The sequence below is a fragment of the Peromyscus californicus genome, unplaced genomic scaffold (genome assembly GCF_007827085.1).
Source record: "Peromyscus californicus insignis strain IS unplaced genomic scaffold, ASM782708v3 Scaffold_20__1_contigs__length_68692818, whole genome shotgun sequence".
Classification (NCBI taxonomy): Eukaryota; Metazoa; Chordata; class Mammalia; order Rodentia; family Cricetidae; genus Peromyscus; species Peromyscus californicus.
In genome coordinates this window covers 63,769,835-63,791,360 of record NW_026294503.1, presented here as the reverse complement: position 1 = coordinate 63,791,360, position 21,526 = coordinate 63,769,835, and the positions used below count along the sequence as shown (strand labels likewise).

At 50.4% G+C, this 21,526-nt stretch overlaps 1 protein-coding gene across 1 annotated transcript; it reads right to left on the bottom strand.

Moving 5' to 3' along the window:
* Window positions 1–12,266: 12,266 nt before the first annotated feature.
* On the bottom strand, window positions 12,267–21,138 carry LOC128117064 (tubulin alpha-1C chain). Its single transcript, XM_052748887.1, has 4 exons — window positions 21,122–21,138; window positions 15,695–15,917; window positions 15,418–15,566; window positions 12,267–13,332 (listed from the first exon to the last, which is right to left on the bottom strand). The coding sequence occupies exons 1-4, from the start codon at window positions 21,122–21,124 to the stop codon at window positions 12,358–12,360; spliced, it is 1,350 nt and encodes a 449-aa protein (XP_052604847.1). The 5' UTR covers window positions 21,125–21,138; the 3' UTR covers window positions 12,267–12,357.
* Between the last annotated feature and the right edge of the window lie 388 nt (window positions 21,139–21,526).

Genomic DNA, 21,526 nt, shown 5'->3' with positions numbered 1-21,526 from the left:
TGGACTAAATGAATAACTATATGTGTGTGCTTATCACATACGCTGTAAAAGCTGAAAAAGTAAGTTGGTTCTATTGTTTTTATTGCTTCTGTCATGCTGCCAGCCTCCGGGGCCAGGAGGATCTGGGCTTCCTTTGGATTGGCCTCGCTGGTGGCTAAGAGCAGTGCTGGACCCCAAGTAGACAGAGCCAAGTACCACTTCACTGATGGCTGGAGAGGAAGGCAGGCTTGTCCTTCCTTAGTGTGTTGGGGCTCAGGACATGGCTGTTCAACCTAATGAGCAGTGTGCTTTCGGGTTTATTGAAGGGGTCACCCTAGTTTCTTTATCCATAAATGGGAATGCTAATAATAGCATCTACTTCATATCATTGGGAGGATTCGATGAGCTATAAAATGTAAAGCACTTAGTGCTTGGCCAGGGTTTTTATTACTGCTCCTTCTGCTTCCGTGGTTGGCCCGCAGGATTATTGAGAAATGGCCGCATGCATGCGGGGAGTTGCAAAAAAAGGTGAGTATTGAGGCGTAGGTTACCAGCAAGAGTGTCAGTCAGTTATGTGCTGTGGACCCTTTCCTGGGTGAGGAGAGGTAGTGTATAAGCAAAGTGGGAAGTAGATGAGCAAAGAGGTGCCCGGCTGGATCCTGGCAAAGCCAAACAGTGGGGGAAGCACAGAGGAATTGGAACTGTGGGTGCTAAGCTGTCTCCAGACAGCGGAATACATGGATCTGTGATTTGGGAGCTCAGTCTTCATGGATGGCCAGACTTGCAAAATATTTCTGAGGATGTGGGATGCTAAGGCAGGGTGAAGGGAGTGGTCCCAGCAGAAGAGCACCAGCTTGGATATTTACAACATGCCCCGAGGTGAGTTACTGTCTCTTCAGAGCTTCCGTTTTCTCCTCTGGAGAACAGAGCTGGTGACAGTCTCTGGTGAGGCTCGCAGTAGGTGCTCAAAAATGTTGCTCACCTTCCTCTGCCACAGGACAGACAGACAGAAACGGGAGCAACGGCATACATCTAATTCCTTGTAACCGAGCATTAGCTGGAGGCCTTTCTGGTCCAGATCCAGGGTTGGGGCACACCTTCATTCCATGTCCCCAAGATAGGCCAGTGTCCTCAATGATCCTTCCCTAGTCAGCCCTTGGTTCCCATCTAAGGACCCAGCGGCAGCTGAAGAGCGAGGAATAGTTGAGCTTAGAGATTCAAAGTCAACTTAGAAGTGTGGTTACCCCCACCCCGTGCTTCCTCTCCACGAGTCCCCAAGTGCTTGCTTCTCTTTACATTTGGGTTAGTGTGCCATCGACTGTCACGAAAGTCCCAGGACTCCCACGGTCTCCTCCCGGCATCACTTAGGTAGGACCTAAGCTCAGAGGGGCAACGTGTCTGCAGATGTAGTCTTGTCTGTGTTGGGGGCACAGGCAGGACTTAGAAGGTCCTGATGGTGTTCTGGGCTCTGGCATCCGGGACCAAGGAGCCCTGAAGTAGAAATGGGGTCCAGGATCCCACTTTCCAAGGGAGAGTCTCCACCAGTCAGACTACAGGGTTCTCACCTACAGAGCTGCTCAGAGATTGAATTCTACCCTTCAGTATCTCTGCTCCAGGGCTCCAGCCCTCCGGTTAGGGGCTATCCCAAGTCATCCTGCCCACCTCACTGCTCCAGGGCTCCAGCCCTCCAGTTAGGGGCTATCCCAAGTCATCCTGCCCACCTCACTGCTCCAGAGCTCCAGCCCTCCAGTTAGGGGCTATCCCAAGTCATCCTGCCCACCTCACTGCTCCAGGGCTCCAGCCCTCCAGTTAGGGGCTATCCCAAGTCATCCTGCCCACCTCACTGCTCCAGGGCTCCAGCCCTCCGGTTAGGGGCTATCCCAAGTCATCCTGCCCACCTCACTGCTCCAGGGCTCCAGCCTCCAGTTAGGGGCTATCCCAAGTCATCCTGCCCACCTCACTGCTCCAGAGCTCCAGCCCTCCAGTTAGGGGCTATCCCAAGTCATCCTGCCCACCTCACTGCTCCAGGGCTCCAGCCCTCCAGTTAGGGGCTATCCCAAGTCATCCTGCCCACCCCACTGCTTCTCTTAGTATGCTTTTGGCTGACACCTGGTTTTTGACAAGCATTTGACACATTCGATCACATTCTATTATCACAGTATCCTACCCATATAGCTTTACTTTATTTACAAAATAAAATGTGTGGGGAAGGAGGACGGGTGCTGATGGGATGGCTCAGCGGTCAAGAGCCCTGGCTGTTCTTCTGGAGGAGGTGGGTTCTATTCCCAGCACCCACACAGCGAGCGGCTCACGTGTAACTCTGGTTCCACAGCATCCATCGCCCTCTTCTGGCTTCTGTGGGCACTGCATGCATGTGGTCCACAGACCTACATGCAGGCAAAACACCCTAACACATAAAGAATAAATAAAAAGGGGGCTGGAGAGATGGCTCAGAGGTTAGGAGCCCTGGATCCTCTTCCAGAGGACCCAGGTTCAATTCCCAGCACCCACATGGCAGTTCACAACATCTATAACTCCTGTTCTGGGGGATCCAACACCCTCACCCAGACATCCATGTGGGCAAAACACCAATGTACATAAAATACAAATAAATACATTAAAAAAAGAATAAATTTAAAAAATCTCAAAAAATTAAATAAAGCCGGGTGGTGGTGGTGGTGGTGCACACCTTTAATTCCAGCATTTGGGAGGCAGAGGCAGGCGGATCTCTGTGAGTTTGAGGCCAGCCTGGCTACAGAGCAAGATCCAGGACAGGCACCAAAGCTACACAAAGAAACAGAGAAACCCTGTCTCGAAAAAAAACAAAACAAACAAACAAATAAATAAATAAATGGAAGATAACCAGATGAAGTGACTTGCTCAAAGCCGTGCAGCTAGGAAACCAGTGTTCTTTAGGTCTGACTCCCTCATCCTGAGACTCTTTCATCCTGACAGCAGATGTCAGATTTTCCCTTGTGCTTGGGTTGTCTACCTTCAGACCTAGGCCAACAAAACAAGGTACTTGTTTTCCCCGCCTTCTCCTCTTTCCTTCCCTCTCCTCCGGCTTTTTCTTTTTCTTTTTTGGTTCTTCTGAAAAATAAAGGTGTTGCTGCCACCTTCTGGTCAGAAGGCAGAATGGCACATATCTACAGTCTTGAGTATGTAAGTGATCGTTGATCCTTTGGGATCCTGGGATTGAGGATGCTTCAAAATTTTCCTCGTGCTCCCTTTCACAGAAGAGAATTACCCAGGGAGGTATAAAAGAGTCTTAGCAGTATTAGTTTCAGGAGCTTTTAGCCCTGGCTCCGTTCTTCCCTGGGCTCTAGCCACTACTTATTACCCCAGAAACCAAAGACAGGGTAGATGAACTAAAACACAACTTGAATCTCAGCATCTGGGAGGTAGATCTATGAGTTCAAGGCAAGTCTGGTCTACATAGGAAGTTCCAGAACTTTGGGACAGCCAGGGCTACATAGTGAAACCTTTTTTTTTTTTTTTTTTGTTTTTTGAGACAGGATTTTTCTGTGTAGTTTTGGTGCCTGTCCTGGAACTCGCTCTGTAGCTCAGGCTGGACCTCGAACTCAGAGACCTCCCCCTGGCTCTGCCTCCCAAGTCCTGGGATTAAAGATGTGCACCACCACCGCCCGGCAGTGAAACTTTTTTTTAAAGGTTTTGATATAGGGGGCTGGAGAGATGGCTTAGTGGTTAAGAGCACCGACTGCTCTTCCAGAGGTCCTGAGTTCAATTCCCAGCAACCACATGGTGACTCACAACCACTTGTAATGAGATCTGGTGCCCTCTTCTGAATTGTGGCTGGCCTCGAACTCACAGAGATCCGCCTGGCTCTACCTCCCGAGTGCTGGGATTAAAGGTGTGCGCCACCACCGCCCGGCTCCCCCACACTCTTAACTCTTTAAGAATTCTGTGAGTTCGAGGCCAGCCTGGTCTACAAAGTGAGTTCTAGGACAGCCAGGGCTGTTGGGCTGTTACACAGAGAAACCCTGTCTCAAAAAACAAAACAAAACAAACAAAAAGAAAGAAAAATAATTCAGTGGGATTGTCTAGAGAAGTACAGGTGGTATGTAGGTCTGTCCACCTGGCAGTCTCCCTCCCTTCCTTCACACAGCTCCTCAGAGCTCCTCTGCCTACAACTCCAGGCTAAAATGGGAGGGGACTCGGAGCTCACCCAGCCCTGTTTCCTGGTGGGGATGTTGAAACAGAAGCAGAGCTCAGACCGTGCCTGAGAAGAGGCCAGCCAGGCAGGGGGCTTGTGCCCCCAGGCCAGTTTCCAGAGATTCTTCAGCGTTTGCAGCAGTCAGCAATTTGTAGCAGTTTCTGTAGGTAGAGGCTGCGTAGGGCTTAGCAGATGGCTTCCAAGGGTCTGCGGCCCCTCACACCGCCTCACCTGCCGGTGCCTGTGGCCTGTCGCAGGTCTCTGTTGGCAGCTGGAGGCCATTCTGGAATCCAGGCATCTCCGAGGCAGAGGGGTCTGATTGTCGGTGTGTTAGAGTTTGGATCCAGAATGTTCCCCAGAGTATCCGGTGTTGAACCCTTAGCCTCTAGCTGGAGGCAGTAGAATCTTTAGGAGGCAAAGCCTAGGGGCTAGAGAGATGGCTGGGGGGGGGGGGGGGGGAAGCACTTAACTTACTGATCTTGCAGAAAACTTAAGTTTGATGCCCAGCAGCCATGATAAGGAGCTTGCAGATGTCTGTGAACCTCCCTCTAGAGAGACCCAACACCTCTGGCCTCCAAGGACAGCTGCACTCACATGCACATCCCGCACACATAGGCACATAATTTGGAAATCCTTAAGAGGGGAGGAGGGAGTGGAGTGTCTACAGGAAGTAGGTCCCTGAACTTGTACCTTGAGGGGAGACCTTATCCCTGGCTTCTCCTCTGTCTTGGTTTGCTTCCGGCTGCCATGAGGTGAGTAGCTAGCCCTCTTCTCTCTCTACCACACCCTTCCACAAGAAGATCTACCTTGTCACAGGCCTAAAAGCCTCAGAGCCAGCTGGCCAAAACTGCTGAAGCCAGGAGCCAAGGCTGATTTTCTCAGGTAGGCCTCAGTAGCGGACAGCTGACATCAGCGTATTACAGTGTTCTCCCACAGGGTGAATTCACTCTGTCCTGCACGACGGGCTGGCCCTCGGCCACAGGGGAAGAAGGTGGAGATGGGAAAAGGAGAGGTGGATGGGGAAGAGAGGGAAGAGGGAAATGGAGTTGGAACGGGAGTAAGTAGAGACATGGAAGGGAGGTGAAGATGGTAAAGACAGAATAGAGGAAACAGATGTACCAGCAAAGATGACATCAGCCTGTCCCTCCTGAGGGCCCACAGTCCCCACACGGAGGCACACGCCTCTGATGGTTCTTATCTTAGACCCTCAGAACCTAGCCTGTAATCCCCCTGCATCGCCTCTAGTCTAAAGGAGAACTCAGTGGGGTCAGACCTGAAATGAAATGGGAAGCTCAGGAAGATTTGGGAGCCCCCTGGGTTCGGGCTCACTTTGGTAGAAGGAGGCAGTTCCTTTGGACCAGGTCTTCTCGGTTTACTATGCACCTTTGTAGGTAGAGCTGGGTTGTGTGTGTGTGTGTGTGTGTGTGTGTGTGTATACTAGTACCAGGAGAGAGGAAGCAGGTGGTACATTCCAGAGGCCTGTCGATGTTCTGTGTTCTTTTGATTTATAGATTGAGTTGGGCCAAGACTCCCAGGAAGACTGGAAGGAACAGGTCAGTCCTTCTGACCAGAACCATGGTCAAAGGCAGCCAAATGTGAGGGAAGGAGGCGGACAATGGGGTCAGTATTCTCCTGTTGGAAGTGAGACAGGTTTTACATGTTCACAAGGGCCTTAAGCCCCTGGAGTCGGGGGTTAGGGAGTGGTTGGTACATGCCCCAGCTAAAGTCTCCAAACACACACACACACACACACACACACACACACACACACAGACTGGCCAGATAATCTGACCTGAGTTCAGTCTCTGAGACCCATTTGATGGAAGGAAAACCACTTCTCACAAGTTGACCTCTGACCTTCACACCAACCCACACATAAACAAATAAATAAATGTTGAAAAAACAAAAAACCTAGGTGAAAATTTCTGTGAATAGTTGTGTGGGGTTTTCATGCTAGAATGCCTTTGGCCGGAAAGAGAAGGGCAGACTCAAACATCCCAGTCTCCTCAACAAGAAATCAGAGGCAGAGTGTTTCAGGACGGGCTAAGTCAGGGGTTCAATCAGGCACCAATTACCTTTTTATTTTTCTGCTGTGTCATGTTTAAGATGTGGGCTTCCGTTTGTTCCCTGTGGTCACAAGATAGTTACAGCAGCAGCAGCAGCAGCCGGCTTGCACAAGTGTCTTACACTCACACCCTGTCCAAAGGTTGTGAGAAAGAGAACCCTTAGCCTGACTCCTCTCCAAGCGCAAGAATCCTTTCCTTCAGCCCCTCCCCGCACACCAGCAGACGTTACCTCATCTCTCATTTCCATAATGACATCACTTGCTGGTTCCCTAACCAATCCCTGGCAAGGGGACTAAAGTTACCTTGATGAGTTTAAACACAGGTTTACCCCGGTAGTGGGAAAGCTGAGCCTCTGGCTCAGAACGCCTGGCACTTTCACAGAAACAGTTGTGTTAGCAGTAAACAATGCCCTGGAGCCAGGCCAGTTGGCTCAGGCCTATAATCCAGGCACTCCAGAGGCTGAGGCAGGAGGATTGCTGGGAATTCAAGGCCAGCCTAGGCTAGTGTGGTACTCTATCTAAACATAAAACCGAACTATATGCATGCACACTCAAGTGTGTACTCTCTCACACACAACACTTCTGGAATGGATTCCACTATAGAGTGCAGAATGTTTGGGGTTTTGTTTTGGTCTTGTCTGTATTTCTGTGTAGCCCTGGCTGTCTTGGAACTCATTTTGTAGACCAAGCTGGCCTTGAACTCACAGAGATCCACCTGCCTCTGCCTCCTGAGTGCTGGGATTAAAGGTGTGAACCATCAGGCCTCGCTGCCCTGGACTTTGCTATGTACAACAGTCCCCTGCCCTGTTTTCAGAGTGCTTGGATTACAGGTATATGGCACCACTTCTCTTTTCTTTTTTAAATTTTTTTATTAATTTTATTTATTTAGATATATATATATTTTTTTAAGGTATGGGTGCTCTGTCTTCATGTATGCCAAAATGCCAGAAGGAGGGCACCAGATCTCATTAGAGGTGCTGGGAATTGAACTCAGAACCTCTGGAAGGGCAGCCACTGCTCTTAACCGCTGATCCACCTCTCCAGCCCCCGTGGCACCACTTCTGGCCCTCAAGTTTATTTAGTTCCTTTTAGATAGGATTTTATTCTAGTCCAGGCTGGCCTGAAGTTCACAGCAATCCTCCTGCTTCAGTCGCCCAAGTTTGTTAGCCACCCTGCTTGCTGTCTGTACCAGTTTTAAAAAGGAATCTTCTGGTGGAGGCCTGTGAGGTGGCTCCCTGGAACCTACAGCAAGGCAGGAGAGAGTCAACTCCGCCAGGTTGCCCTCTGACCGCCACACCTGTGCCATTGGCACACGTGCCCACACACTTACGCAATGCATACGTACACATAATTAAAGTTAAAAAAAAAAAATTCCAGGACTAGGGGGTGGAGCTAGTGACAGAATTATTGTCTAGTTGCATATGCGAGGCCCGGCGTTTTACATCCAGCACTGTAAAAGAGGAAAAAGGGGAAGAGAGAAAGGCGGTGGGGGGTGGGGAGGAAGGAAGGAGACGGAAACCGGTGGTGGGATCGGCCTTTCCTCTTACAGAGGCCTGACTAGGGCCAGAGGGATAGCACAGTGGTTATGACTCATCCAGGATCTCCTAGAGGACCCAAGTTTGGTTCCCAGCATCTCTACAAGGTGGCCCACCACCACGCACAACCCCCCACACCTACACATAAATAAAATAATTTTTAAAGAGGTGCATCCTGTTCTATAAGGTGGTAGATTTCCTGCCTCACCCAAAGGAGGCATGGCAGTTCTGACAAATGTTGGCTTGTAATGTTTCTCTCCCGCTGCAGACTTCTGAGCACTGGCGGAGGAGTGAGCCATTTTTCCCAAGCCTGCACCGGGGTTGACTGACTCTGAACACAAGGTTCTCAGAATGAACAGGGTGGTGACAGGCTGAGATGTCAGCAAAAGGGACCAACCTTCTTGCCACGCTGCCCACAAGCATACAGGGCTCTGCCTTCAGTTTCTGCTGCCCGGTCTCCTGGACATTTCCCAAACACCATCTGCCAAGGTCATCCCAGGTTGCCCCACCTTGTGACCCTGGCTGACAGGCACTGGCCAGCCTGGCCCAATGCTTAAGGGGGCAATATTCCAGTGTCCCATCAGCGCATAGGGGTCATTCCATCCACAGGAGTCCAAGAGGGTGTCAGCAGTCCCCTCACAAGGACACCATATCTCCCTGTAATCTGAGAATTTACTCACAGAGATTCAGAGACCTAGAAAAAAAAATCCTGCTCACTGGTGAGGCTTCACTCTGGGTGCCGGACCCCCTGGATTTGCTACTCTTGATCTCCATTCTGCTCCCTGGGGCTCCTGGGATGTATGGTGACAACCAATGATCCAAGTTCAATTCAGCACTCCAGGTTGTGGCACTGTCCCTCTGAACCTGGAAAGGCTACTGGGTACAAAGATGACTTTCCCCGGGGCTTCTCGGAAGCCACATCAGTCGGGGTCTGGGGGTCAAGTTCAAGTTGTGTTAGTTGCTCTGCAGCCTTCTTTCAAGCTAAATGTTTAATCTCTCCAAGCTTTGTCTATCACAACCCCTGGAAGTTCAGGTGAAGAACACTGAGAGGTTGAAACGCTAAAGCTATGAATGTAGCCTTTCTTCCCACAACCCCTTCAGGATGCCGCACAGAACATTCCGGAAGCCAGAGGTCTGAAGACAAGTCTCTTTGGGCTGAATTTGTATTTTTAATTTTATGAGTGTTGGCTTTACATGTGTGTGTCTGGTACCCATGGTGGCCAGGAGACACCCCTGGAACTGGAGTCACAGACAATTGTGTGCTGCCACGAGGGTACTGGGAACCACACCACCCTGGTCCTCTGCAGGAATGGCAAGTGCTCTGAACTGCTGAGCCCTCTCTCCAGCCCCCAAGCTGGATTTTCAGTTTTCTAATAGATTTCTGTTGGTGCGTAGACATTGGTTACCAGCCGTCAGCACACTTGAGTGACGGGTGCACAGGCAGGCTGTCCCCACCCTTCCTCCTCACACTGGAGGAGCTTTGCCTCAGCCTGCTTGCCCCTCAGGGCCTTCAGGAGGGGCATAGGTCAGGTGAAGGCATGAAAGCCCGTGTCCAGACAAGGATGGGAGCCACAGCCCACCTCGGAAGCCCACACACCTCTTAGGCTCTGTCCATTTATCCCATCAGACCTCCAAAGCAATTCTGAGAGCAGACTTCCCGTTTGTGCTCAAGGGCAGATCATATGACTGCCAGCCACAAAGCAGCGTGGCGGACCTTGGGGTATATTTGTTCTTGCTGCAGGCTAGCTTCTATGCACTCCCCCACCCACACAGGAGGGGGAAATTATCATTACAAGGACAGATTCCTCCCCAACCACGGGCACTCTGCTCTTCAATTCCCCAGGCTCTCCTCCGGAGATATTTTTCCTCAGCTAAGCTCTTTCCCTCACCTTTCTTCACCCCACGGCCTAGTGGCGGCTCTGAGTTTCCCAGCTCCTCACATCTCAGCTCATGTATAAAACTTATCCGAGAGGCTTGTTGAGGGAATGTGCAAGGGCTGCTCCTGGCTAGGGGTCGCTGCTGGAGGGTGGGGATGGGGGCTGCAGATTCCAACAGGTCCTTCTGAAAGCTGAGGGGACCACTATGGACCCTTGAGTACTCTCACTTGGGGCACTTTTAATGGAAATGCAGGCTTGAACCTTTCAGGTAGGCAGGAGTGCCAGGCTAGCCTGAAATTGACTGATCTGCTCCTCACACCTGGCTCTCCCATTTGCTCTAGTCCCACACTGTGGCCATTACTAACATCTGGTTGTCATCCTAGCTAGCCCGTCCACCTGTCCCCCAAGCTTCAGGAAGAACTAGTTGGATAGGTCACATTCAGCTCAGAGCTGAGACTCAGCAGTCTTGCCTTTTGTCAAGCACACAAACCACAGACTCATAGGAATGCTGCAGAAATGTCTCGGGCAGATAGATCTGAAGCTGAAGAAAAAAAAGCTTGCCATGCTGTGCCCACAGACATGCCTTGCACATGTTAGGGTTTTAAAGATTGTGTGTGTGTGCAGGTGCCCACAGAGGCCAGGAGGAGTCGGATTCCCTGGAGCTGGAGTTACAAGCCAGTATGCCATACTTTTGGTGTATGTTGGGGTGGGGGCGGTGAGGCTAGGATCCCACTTACATGGCTTTGAACTCAGGAGTCTGGGTTGGCTTTGGATTCGGCCTCCAGTGCAGGACTGCAGACATGGGCAGACCTGGCATGTTCTTAAGGCATGCTTCCTCACAGGGCTGGGAGTTAATGGAAGCTATGGTAAGGTCTTACAAAGCTGTCTGACAAAAGCTGGTAACCACATCCCACTGGAGTAGGTCATTGGGCAAAGGTGGCCATGCCAGCAACTCTGCCCCACCAAAACCAGCTCCTTCTGTCTTACAACTGCTTAGTTTAAAACCTATCATCACCACTGGTTCCTGAATTCTAACCAGGCTGAGCTCGCCAGCCAACTGTAGTACCCAAACCCTCTCCACAGATGGCAAGAGAGACAGTCAGAGGAACATGTGTTTCTAGACTATCAGACTATTCAAACAATGAAACCCAAATAATTAACTTTCTGCCACACTATAAAAAGGGCTAGCCTGACGCTCTGGTGTCAGAACTCACCTTCCAATCTCACAGTGCAGACAATTTATGGGACCATCCTAATAGCAGATGAGAGCCGAGACCATGTTGACCAGTCAATAATGGGTAAACCACACTTATGCCTTCTATTAACCTAACCCCTTGGCAATACCCCAGGGGCTCAGCCATCACCGGACCTACTTATTTGCTCCTCTTCCCAATGTGGGCATATTGAATGTTTTGACTAATCATCTTTTGAGGCAAGGTCTCCTGTATCTAAGCTGGCTATAGATGACCTTGAGTTTCTCATTGCCGGGCCTCTACCTCCCCAGTGCTGGGTTACAGGCATGCAGTGCACCACTGTGTCCTCTTATGTGGTGCTGAGGATTGAACCTGGGGCTCTGTGCATACCATTTGAGCTATACCCCCAACCCCATTAACTAATGTAGCCGGACTGATGGCTGAGCCTAGATTGTCTGGGTCACAAGTATGGTCTCTAGTAACCTCACTTTCTTTTCTAAGACAGGGTTTCTGTAGTCTCGGCAATATTGGAATGCTGTTTGGCCTCTAACTCAGACCCCTCTGCTACCTCTATCTGCTGGGTGATGGGATTAAAGGCGTGTGCCGCCACCACTGGGCCTCTAGTAAAACATTTTGCTCTCAACGCTGCTTGCTACAGGGGCTTGGTTAGAGGGTTCAAATTACGACTCTTCAAATCTGCCCTCCCCAACCAGCAATTATACTTAGTACATTTATATTCCTCATAGGTTCTGGCACATGGAATAGAAACCTAACAAGTCGAGAAGAAAAAAAAGTTGGACACTGTGGCACATGCCTTTATATTTTTTTTTGTTTTGTTTTTCGAGACAGGGTTTCTCTGTGTAGCTTTGCGCCTTTCCTGGGACTCACTTGGTAGTCCAGGCTGGCCTCGAACTCACAGAGATCTGCCTGGCTCTGCCTCCCGAGTGCTGGGATTAAAGGCGTGCGCCACCACCGCCCTGCTGGCACATGCCTTTAATCCCAGCACTCAGGAGGCAGAGAAACCATCTTGACAGCCCTTACCTGCCCCCCCCCAAAAAAAACCCTAACAAGTCCTCTAGTGACTAGTAAAACGCAGCCCCACTCCAAAGTTAAACATTCTGCACGTGGATACTACAACTGCCCTTGAGTTCAAGTGGCAGAGACTCCGGACCTGTGGCCTGAAGTCCAAATTGTTTTAAATCAGATTTATGTCTCAATGAAACAAACTGGTAGGCACCGAACACTAGTAGGTACCTGAAAATGGCCAACTAATCATTGGCCTCAATTGGACCCACTAAATGGGTCATGAATCTGATTCCATCAGGGACAGCTGTGATGTCCTCAGGACAATATTCACGGAGGCAGGGTCAGGAAGCCAGCTTGGACTATCGAGCAAGATGCCATCTCAAGGGGGAGGAGGAAGAGGCTGTGGACCACACGGGCCAGTTTCCCACTAAAACACCTTTATTGATAGCTTAGGACTGACAGTCACACACAGAGACAGACAGACGACAAGCAAAACCGCAGCACAGGGCTAATATTCTTCGCCCTCATCATCCCCTTCAGCACTGTCGGCGCCAACCTCCTCATAGTCCTTCTCCAGGGCAGCCATGTCCTCACGGGCCTCAGAGAACTCCCCCTCCTCCATGCCCTCACCCACATACCAGTGCACAAAGGCACGCTTGGCATACATCAGATCAAACTTGTGATCTAGGCGAGCCCAGGCCTCAGCGATGGCTGTGGTGTTGCTCAGCATGCACACAGCCCTCTGGACCTTGGCCAGGTCTCCACCAGGTACCACAGTGGGAGGCTGGTAATTAATGCCAACCTTGAAGCCAGTGGGGCACCAGTCCACAAACTGGATGGTACGCTTGGTCTTGATGGTGGCAATGGCAGCATTGACATCTTTGGGAACCACATCGCCACGGTACAGCAGGCAGCAAGCCATGTATTTACCATGGCGAGGGTCGCATTTCACCATCTGGTTGGCTGGCTCAAAGCAGGCATTGGTGATCTCTGCTACTGTCAGCTGCTCGTGGTAGGCTTTCTCAGCAGAAATGACAGGGGCATAGGTGGCCAGAGGGAAGTGGATGCGAGGGTAGGGCACCAGGTTGGTCTGGAATTCTGTCAGGTCAACATTCAGGGCCCCATCAAATCTGAGGGAAGCAGTGATGGAAGACACAATCTGGCTAATAAGGCGGTTAAGGTTAGTGTAGGTTGGGCGCTCAATGTCGAGGTTTCTACGACAGATGTCATAGATGGCCTCGTTGTCCACCATGAAGGCACAATCAGAGTGCTCCAGGGTGGTGTGGGTGGTGAGGATGGAATTGTAGGGCTCAACCACAGCAGTGGAAACCTGAGGGGCTGGGTAGATGGAGAACTCCAGCTTGGACTTCTTTCCGTAATCAACAGAGAGCCTCTCCATCAGCAGGGAGGTGAACCCAGAGCCAGTTCCCCCGCCAAAGCTGTGGAAAACCAAGAAGCCCTGAAGACCTGTGCACTGGTCAGCCTGTAAAAGAAAGTTCATTTCAATGTTGAGACACATTTTGTGAAAGCAGGGAGGGGGTGTTCATGAGTTTAAGAACTGATAACACTGGAATTCCAGAGTCCTCAAGTCCACTTCCACGACCATTAGGACATTAGAGCTGAACGGACACATAGCACAGGCTTTGTTGCTGGGAAGGCGGGCTCTGGTGACCTCGCTGCGGGTCAGGCCACAAGGGCACCTTCTTATCAGCCGGAGTTACCAGAGCGCCGAATTCAGACCTCATGTGTTGCCAAATCTGTCTGAAACATCTAAGCTGGAAGACAGGATGGCCAAGTTTCACTGCCCAGGTTAGTGTCAGGCTGGGGGTGGGTGGGTCCACCTCCTCATGTGAGACAAATTAATTTCTCTATCTCACTCATTAAAATGAGAGTAGTCACCTAGCTCAGGTTGCTATTAAATGAGTACTTGGAATAATAAGCACTCAGTGGGGGGGGGGGGTCCCTATTCATTCTGGGCAAGACGATTCCCTTATCTATCAGCATTGCACTAGACCTCAGGTCATGGGGGGGTCACCAGGGGTCATCGGAGGTCACCAGAGGTCACCGGGGCTCCCAGCTCCATTGACTGGTCAACTCTGACTAGTAAATTGTTACAGAAGGGCAAGGCAAATGTGCCCTCTGTACCTTTCTACAGTCCTAGAAATGGAACCGTGTACAGCACTCCACTACAGGGCCCCCTCCCTCCCCCAAACTGTGACCTTTCAGATAACGTATTCCGTTGAAACTCCTAAACTGGCGGACATTTTTTTACTGATCCTTCAGTTCACTCATCTTAATGAGTCCACACTCTAATTACATACAAAAGGATCAGATTAGGCAGACCCCTATCCATCACATCCATCATGTAGCCTGTAGACCCCGACACCAAGGTCAAATGCAATTCTTCTAGCAGTCATCATCTCAGAATGGCGAATGGCTCTTTTTAGGGTTCTGCAGCCCTCAAGGCAGGTCCCCTGTATCCAAGTCAGTGAGTGTAGCTGAAACTTCATTTGCCTTGGAACAATTAACCCGATTCCAATGGGAAGTCGAGAAAAGCATGAAGCTGTGAGGAAAGCCGTTGCTTTTTAGAAGAGACCAGTTGTAGTGGCTAGACTTGGCATAATGTGATTTTCCCAGCAAGCCACTCCAGCTCAGCTGGCCACCCGCTTCATTTTCTGTTAATCACTTACAAGCCTCACAAAGGGTAGTCAGACTGGTCATCTGATTAGAACACACAATTACCAACTTTCCCGACAGGGCTGGAGCTGCTCAGTTATGTTCAGCCGGAGCCGAATTACTTTCCGGAGCTAGGGAATTACTTTCCTGGGATTTCTGATCTTGGAACTTCAAAGGACATACCTGCTTCCCCAATAAAGACTCTCCCAACTCCACCTCAAGCTTTGTTGGAGACTCTTCTGTGGGCTCGTTAATTTTACTCTGTGTGTGTGCTGTTCTGCCAGCAGGGGTGTGTGTGTGAGTGGGGTGCCCATAGAGGCCAGAAGAGGGCATCAGATCCCCCACAACAGGAGTTAGAGGCTGTGAGGCACCGTGTAGGTGCTGGGAATCAAACCTAGGTCCTCTGGACAAGCAAAGTCACTGCTTAACTGCTACGCCATCTCTCCATCTCTCAGGCCCCTGCAGGCCGTTTCTAAATGGTGTCACATGGGCTTCTCGGTCCCTGAAACCTTGTTTCTTCTGTGCTGAGGACTGAAACCGGGGCCCTGTAACCGCCAGGTGACTGCTCTGTGATTGAGCTGTAGCCACAGCTATGATCTTACATTATTATTGTGAAATGCCTGTCCAGATTTCCAAATGAGTTTTGTCAATTAGTCACACGCAGGCGTCAGCCACCCACTCAGTGTGACTAAGAGGACCTAAAGAGGTGTGTGAATGTCTGAGCTTGAAACAAGAGGCTTAACATAGTCTTCATGGGGAGCGGGATATGATGGTGAAAGCTTGCTGGTTCTCACCTGGACAAGTGAGTGTCTTTACTGAATGAGCATAATACCCAAAATCTTGGTAAAACACAGTACATAGAACCTTCTCCCCGATAACCCACTGCACTTACCAGCTTTCGGATTCGGTCCAAGACAAGGTCAATGATCTCCTTGCCAATGGTGTAGTGGCCCCGGGCATAGTTATTGGCAGCATCTTCCTTGCCTGTGATGAGCTGCTCAGGGTGGAAGAGCTGGCGGTAGGTCCCAGTGCGAACTTCATCTGGAAAAGGAGAAGCGGTCAGCCATCCACCAACAATCCGCACATGCTCACTCACTGTTCGGTGTCTGAAGAGAGACTGAGTCTGTGACCAGGACAGGATGCCTCAAGGAAGCTCCGGGTCCACTTACCTATAACCGTGGGTTCCAGGTCTACGAACACGGCCCTGGGCACATGCTTGCCAGCGCCGGTCTCACTGAAGAAGGTGTTGAAGGAGTCATCTCCTCCCCCAATGGTCTTGTCACTTGGCATCTGGCCATCAGGCTGGATGCCATGTTCCAGGCAGTAGAGTTCCCAGCAGGCATTGCCGATCTGGACACCAGCCTGGCCAACGTGGATGGAGATGCACTCACGCTGTGGAAAGGGGAAAGAAAGTGTCGAGACAGGACAAGTGAGGAATTAGGGGAAGGCTCACATCTAAATGACAAACCGTCAAAGACAATCACTCCTCAGAGGTTACTCCGGCCTAGAACTACATCTCATAACCAAAAGCTCTAACTCAAGGGAAAACACTCTCAGGAAGGCATAATGCTAATGACCTACTAGGCAAGGCCAGGCCCCTCCACTGACTGTATCCCCTGTAGTTCAGGGTCAGTTTTCTACTACTTTAGAGGCAGAAGAGATTAGGCCAGAATCCCCCAGAATCCCCTGAAGCAGGCTGGCGAGTTCTTGAACTTGAGGCAGACTCCTTCCTTCCAGGGCTGAGTCACATTGAACTGTGTCTCTCCTGAGCTCACTGCAGTACTTCTTTAATCCAGGTCTGTAGGAGACAAAACTTCCTCTCTCTCTCTCCTTTAAAACCAGCTTAGACCAGCCCCATGACTCACAGGGAAAACGCTCGATAAGCAGTCAGCTGTATGCTAAAGTGTGGTCAGAGGCAGCCTTTCCACCCAGGGAGGACTCTAATCGGTAGGAACATTCTTCCTTCACCGTCATTCCCTCCCATCTGGTGGGAGGAAAGGATTGTAAAGGCTAGAGGCCGGCTCCAAAAACTTTACCGCAATTATTTCAGAAACGGGGAGAGGGAGGAGAAATTGGTAGTTGTTCCCAGTAGATTATATTGTACATTTCTGGCACTGTGGGAAAGTAATCACAAGAATTTAACAGCGGGGGGGGGGGGGGGGGGGGGGGGACTTGTTTTCCTTTCCTTGCTGAGCACAGTAATTCTGAAGTTACCAAACCCATATTCCATTAGTTAAAGGAGGCCTAGGAGGGCAGACCCTGGACCCACAGGTTTAAGGGGAACCAATGATCATAACTCAGTGTGAGAGGAGTACTTTGAATCTGGCAGAAAACCTTCAAATTTGACATAAAAAGGTTCCCACTCTTCCTACTATTTTCCCCAAGTAGTAGAGACTTTCATGCTTTTGTTTTTATTTATTTGTTTGTTTATTTACTTATTTTCAAGACACGGTTTCTGTGTAGCTTTGGCCGTCCTGGAACTTGCTCTGTGGATCATGAACTACCACCACCCGGTTTCTCTGGGTATTTTTTTTTCCTTTTGTTTTTAGACAGGGTTTCACTGTGTATCCCTGGCTGTTCTGGAACTCACTCTGTAGACCAGGCTGGCCTTGTGAACTCACAGGGATCTGCCTGCCTCTGCCTCCCAAGTGTTGGGGTTGAAAGCGTGTGCCGCCACCACCACCAGGCTCCCCCAGGTATTTTTCTTTTTTTTTTTTTTTTTTTTTGGTTTTTCGAGACAGGGTTTCTCTGTGTAGCTTTGCGCCTTTCCTGGAACTCACTTTGTAGACCAGGTTGGCCTTGAACTCACAGAGATCCACCTGGCTCTGCCTCCCGAGTGCTGGGATTAAAGGCGTGCGCCACCACCGCCCGGCTCTTTTTTTTTTTTTTAATATTTATTTTTATTTATGTACTCTTTTAGGTATGAGTACATAAATAGATATGAGTAATAAATAGTATGAGTAGGTATGCCTACATGCCAGAAGAGGGCATCAGATCCTATTATAGATAATTGTGAGCCACCATGTGGTTGCCAGGAATTGAACTCAGGACCTCGGGAAGAGCAGTCAGCGCTCTTAACCTCTGAGCCATCTTTCCAGCCCCTCCTCCAGGTATTTCTATGAGGGCATTTCCAGGAAGGTCTGACCGAGGTGGAAGAGAAGGACCATCCTGGACATGGGCTGTACTAGTCTAAGAGTTGGAGTTCCAAACTAAACAAAAAAAAGCAAGCATGTGGAGTACCAGCGTGTCAGCTCCATAGTAGGAAACTCGATTCACACCCAGGTTCTCACAGGCACAGTTTCACAGCCCAGGATAATGAAACAAGACATTGCTCACAACCTTTGACCTGTCAAGTCCCTTCCTCTTTGTGTTCCCCATATAACACTCAAGGATTCTGACCAGTCAGTCCAGCCTTGAGCACTGTGGGGGAGGTGCAGCTCTTGTTCCAGTGACCTTCACCTGGACTTTAGAACCTCCAGTGCCCTGAAGCTAGAGAGAACCACACGGAGGCCTAGAAAACAGTGTCTGAGGTCCGGCAGCCTTTTGGTCCCCCGAACGGTTTATACTGCCTCTTTGAGCTGCCAAGATAGCTTGGAGGAGTCAAGGTCAATTTCTGCCAAGCTGGATGAGTTCAATTGCTGGGACCTACTTAATGGAACAAGGAACCAACTTTCCCAAGCTTTAAAAATCTGCCGGGCGGTGGTGGCACACACTCTTAATCCCTGCAGAGGCATGTGGATCTGAGTTTGAGACCAGCCTGGTCTACAGAGTGAGATCTAATCAGCCAGAGCTACGCACGGAGAAACCCTGTCTCAAAAACAAACAATAGCCGGGCGGTGGTGGCGCACGGCTTTAATCCCAGCACTCGGGAGGCAGAGCCAGGCGGATCTCTGTGAGTTCGAGGCCAGCCTGGACTACCAAGTGAGTTCCAGGAAAGGCGCAAAGCTACACAGAGAAACCCTGTCTCGAAAAACCAAAAAAAAAAAAAAAAAAAAAACAAGAAGTTAAAATCTTTAAAAAAACAACCTGTCTCCTGGGAGCTAAAATGGCAAAGTCAAGGGCCATTTGGGATAGGAAAAGGCAGCAAACGAAGTCACCAAGTCTAGTCCAGCCTCAACTGGTAAACAGTCTGTCTTTAGAAAAGCTGTTCACTTCAGCGCTTGCCTAACAGGTGAGCCTCGGGCGTTTCCGGATTGTATCCTTTTGGTTCTGCTTGGTCAGAAGCCTTCACTGCAGTGGTTACATACTTTCCTAACTACTGTTACAGTTACTCACTGAATCTCCCTTTCAGAATACAATTGAAAGGCAAATACTTGCAACAGTTTGTGGGGGTGTGGGAGGAGTCGGCTCTTTTGGTAAGGGGTTTACCAGGGAGCCTCCAAGGGAGGAAAGCTGCCCACTCCTGCCCTCACAAGTATACCGACCATCCAAAACTCACACCCACACAAGTGAGTGAAACAAAAACTCACCATTTTTTGGGGGGGGTGGGGTGGGGTTTGAGACAGGGTTTCTCTGTGCAGCTTTGGAGCCTTCCCTGGAACTCACTCTGTAGCCCAGGCTGGCCTCGAACTCACAAAGATCCACTTGCCTACCTCTGTGCTGGGATTAAAGGCGAGCCCCACCACTGCCTGGTCCATCCCCAGCTTTTGGGCCTGGGAATGTAGCTCAGTTGGGAGAGGTCTTGCCTAGCATGTGTGAAGTTCTGTGCTCTATCCTAGCTCTGAGTAACCTAGACGTGGTGGTACAGGCCTCTAATTCCAGTCCTAGGGTTGGAAATCAACAGTTCAAGGTCATCCTCCACTATACTCGGAGAGGTGGCCTGGGCCACATGAGGAACACCCCACCCCACAAACCTTCCACAGTCCTTCAAAAATCACTTTTAATTTTCATCAGCCCTGGGATGATCTTAGAACAGCTGCACCTGAAATGGTGGAGACCTTGACAAGATTTTGTTTTTATGTTTTTTTTTTTGTTTTGTTTTGTTTGAGATGGGTTTCTCTGGCTGTCCTGGAACTCACTCTGTAGACCAGGATAGCCTTGAATTCAGATCTGCCTGCCTCTGCCTCCTGAGTGCTAGGATTAAAGGTTTGTGTCACTACCAACTGATCTTAATAGTTTTATGAGAAGCATGTGGGAAGGAGCTAGGTCAAAAGGTGGTTAATGGAGTCATCATCTTGGACTGTGAAACTACACCCTTCAAAAACAATGCTGGTATAGGGTTTTCTTTTAAATTTTTATTGACAGCTAAAGATGTATATGATTTTGTTCCCTTCTCTTCTGAGACATGAATGAAGATTAACTGAGTGGCTTCCAGGCTAGGCAAATGCTCTTCCAGATAATTAAACTTATTTAGCAGGAAGGCTCCTTTTTCCAAGATTAGTCACTCTGTAGCCCACACTAGCCTGGAACTCGATAGGGAGCCTGAGATGACCCAAACTCATGAACAATCCCCCTGCCTCAGCCCCCTCTTCCCCCAAGCCCAAGTGTTACAGAAACTAGCCACCCTCCTCCAAACTGGACTCAGTTCCTGGTAGTTTTGTTTGAGAGACAGGGTCTCATTGTGTAGCCTTGGCTGAACTTAACTCAAGAGACCCACCTGCCTCTGCCTCCAGAGCCCAAAGGCTGCCCACCCTCATCCTGAGTTCCCGTTTTTTTTTTTTCTCTTTTTTTCACCCCACGACATGGTTTCTCTGTGTAGCCCTAGCTGTCCTGGAACTCACTCTGTAGACCAGGCTGGCCTCAAACTCCACCTGCCTCTGCTTCCCAAGTGCTGGGATTAAAGGCAAGTGCCACCACCACCCTGTTTCTGGAGAACTGACTAATATATTGTTGAGCCAGATGAGTAATCCCAGCACTTGGGTGTTGGAGACAGGAGAATCCTGGATTGAAGGTCATCCTTGGCCACACAGTGATTTAAAGGCCAGCATGAGCTAGATGAGACATGTCTCAAAAACCAAAATACAAACAAAATTTATTTTGTTGGTAACAGTTTACTCTAGCTTAATAAAAATTTTTTAGGGACGCGTTTAAATTAACTTAATATGCCACTGAACTAACGCTAGAAATAGGCTGGATTAGGGAATTATTTGACGGTTAATTATCCCCTCCTACGGAGGAGCTGGCCTTTCCAGGTGCACAGCTAGGAAGGTCCCGGGTCTGGCCACAGGTGACTCAGCAGGGAGTCACAGGGCGTGGAGACGGTGCCCGGAAGTGTTTGCTCAGCCCGTCCGGAGCGCACGAGGTCCTCTGGGGTACCCCGGCTGGGAAGGCGACGTCATTTGAGAGAAAGGAGCCCCTTTAGTTTCTCCAGTCCCTTGCGGTCGATGTGAAAGCTCCCTGCCTCCAGGGGCGGCGGGCGGCCCAGACGGCATGTTCTCCCAGGACCACCAGGAGGGAGGTACCCGGGACCAGCCTTCCAGACCAAAGCGATAGCAGCCTGGTGGACTAGGCTTTCCCCCCCTGGCCACCAGAAGCCGATCTACCCGGGGGCGGCCGTCGGGGGCTGTCGCAGGCACCGGCACCCCCCACCCCGGGCAGCCCGCAGCCCCCGCGGTCCCTTCAGACGATCCCCGTCGCCGCTCCACCGTCACACTCACCATATTTAGTCCTTGAAGTGGTCCGCGAAAACCGAGCCCGAGAGAGGGTGACTGACGAGAAGCTCCCACTAGCAGACTACCTAGGAGTCCGGGGGAGAAGAAGTGTGAGCTCCGCCTCCAGGAGAGGACTTATATGCCCTGGCCCGGGCCACGCGTGGGGAGGGCGGGCACAGAACCCCGCCCTGGGCCGCACCGAGGGCGATGATTGGCGGGTTCGAAAGTTCAAACCAAACTCTGTCGAAGGAGCTGGAAACCAGAAGGGGAGGAGACGTGGAGGGTGGACGCCGGAGCCAGGTGGGGCGGGGGAAGGCGATTGGAAGTTGAAGGACAGCGAGATCTTTGTGCCGCTCTGGCCGGAGGAAAAGTCCCAGGTAGAGGGGACGGCCAGGTTCGGCCTCCCGGGAC